General features: G+C 53.1%; 1 protein-coding gene across 1 annotated transcript in view; it reads right to left on the bottom strand.

Annotated features, from left to right (window-relative positions):
* The window catches only part of LOC106808628 (nuclear factor related to kappa-B-binding protein-like), a 21,325-nt gene that overhangs the window by 12,354 nt on the left and 7,685 nt on the right, over window positions 1-1,286 (bottom strand). The window contains exons 14-15 of the mRNA XM_014811419.1: window positions 993-1,119; window positions 308-509 (exon numbers count right to left, since the gene is read on the bottom strand). Coding sequence (XP_014666905.1) covers window positions 308-509; window positions 993-1,119 — 329 coding nt within the window. The remainder of the gene's footprint in view (window positions 1-307; window positions 510-992; window positions 1,120-1,286) is intronic.

Genomic DNA, 1,286 nt, shown 5'->3' with positions numbered 1-1,286 from the left:
GAGGGGGAGGGGGAGAGGCGTGAGAGGGAGGCGCATGAGGGAGGGGGGCAGCAATGCTACATACCAGCGAGGGGGAGGGGGAGAGGCGTGAGAGGGAGGCGCATGAGGGAGGGGGGCAGCAATGCTACATACCAGCGAGGGGGAGGGGGAGAGGCGTGAGAGGGAGGCGCATGAGGGAGGGGGGCAGCAATGCTACATACCAGCGAGGGGGAGGGGGAGAGGCGTGAGAGGGAGGCGCATGAGGGAGGGGGGCAGCAATGCTACATACCAGCGAGGGGGAGGCGCGTGGGGCAGCGATGCTACATACCAGCGAGGGGGAGGGGGAGACGCGAGACCCGACGTGTCTCGGACGTCCGCTCCCGCGTCCTGCCCGGCGTTGTCGAGCCAGTAGAGACAGAGCGGCAGCAGCTGATCGTCTCCGTCGCGTGTCGTCCCGATCCACTGCCACGCCTGCTGCCGCTCCCTGTAGTCCAGGTATGGCACGAAGTTCTGGAACACCGCGTCAGGCCCTGCGGCCGCGGAGACGAACGCGCCGAGATTAGAGCGGTGTCGACGCGAATGCAGGACATCACTGACACTCTCACACAACAACAACAACAACAACAACAACAACAACAACAACAACAACAACAACAACAACAATCAGATTAGACAAATTTTTTATCTCCTCTCAAGCTTTCCTTTTTGCCCCACTACTTTTATCCAACGGCCATCTACCATCCCTCACTACTAACAATACAATCAACCACAATACTTTACATATCACTGTCTCCTTACAACCATCCAACTGCTAACCCTCATGGCCAATGACATAACCAAGGGGTGCTATATAGTTCACTGTTAGCAGACCTCCAAATTAACGTTTGCAAATAATCTTACTATTTTTAATAGATCAAACTGTAAATTTTGTTTGAAATTAAAAATAATTCAATAAAGTTTTTAAGAAAATTAATCGATGCTCTAGTAGAAACACGTGAAGGCAGGCAACGAACCTATGGAGTCCCCGGATAGGAACTTGAGAGCCGAGACGACCATGTCGGGCCAGCTGGCCTGCAGTCCTGCCCACACACAGAATGACCACGCTCCCGAGTCTTGCCACAACTGCACCTTCTCTTCCAGCTAGCGCAGAGAGAAATACAACGATAAGATACGAGCATATCGATATATGGCTATAGTGCAAAGTGGAAGAAAGAGAGAGAGAAGAGAAAGAGATTGAGGGAGAGCGAGAGAGAGAGAGAGAGAGAGAGAGAGAAAGAGAGAGAGAGAGAGAGAGAGAGCGAAAGAGA

This window comes from Priapulus caudatus, unplaced genomic scaffold (assembly GCF_000485595.1).
Source record: "Priapulus caudatus unplaced genomic scaffold, Priapulus_caudatus-5.0.1 Scaffold291, whole genome shotgun sequence".
NCBI lineage: Eukaryota > Metazoa > Priapulida > Priapulimorpha > Priapulimorphida > Priapulidae > Priapulus > Priapulus caudatus.
Note: the sequence above shows the minus strand (reverse complement) of the source record. Positions and strands in the feature narration are given on the sequence as shown.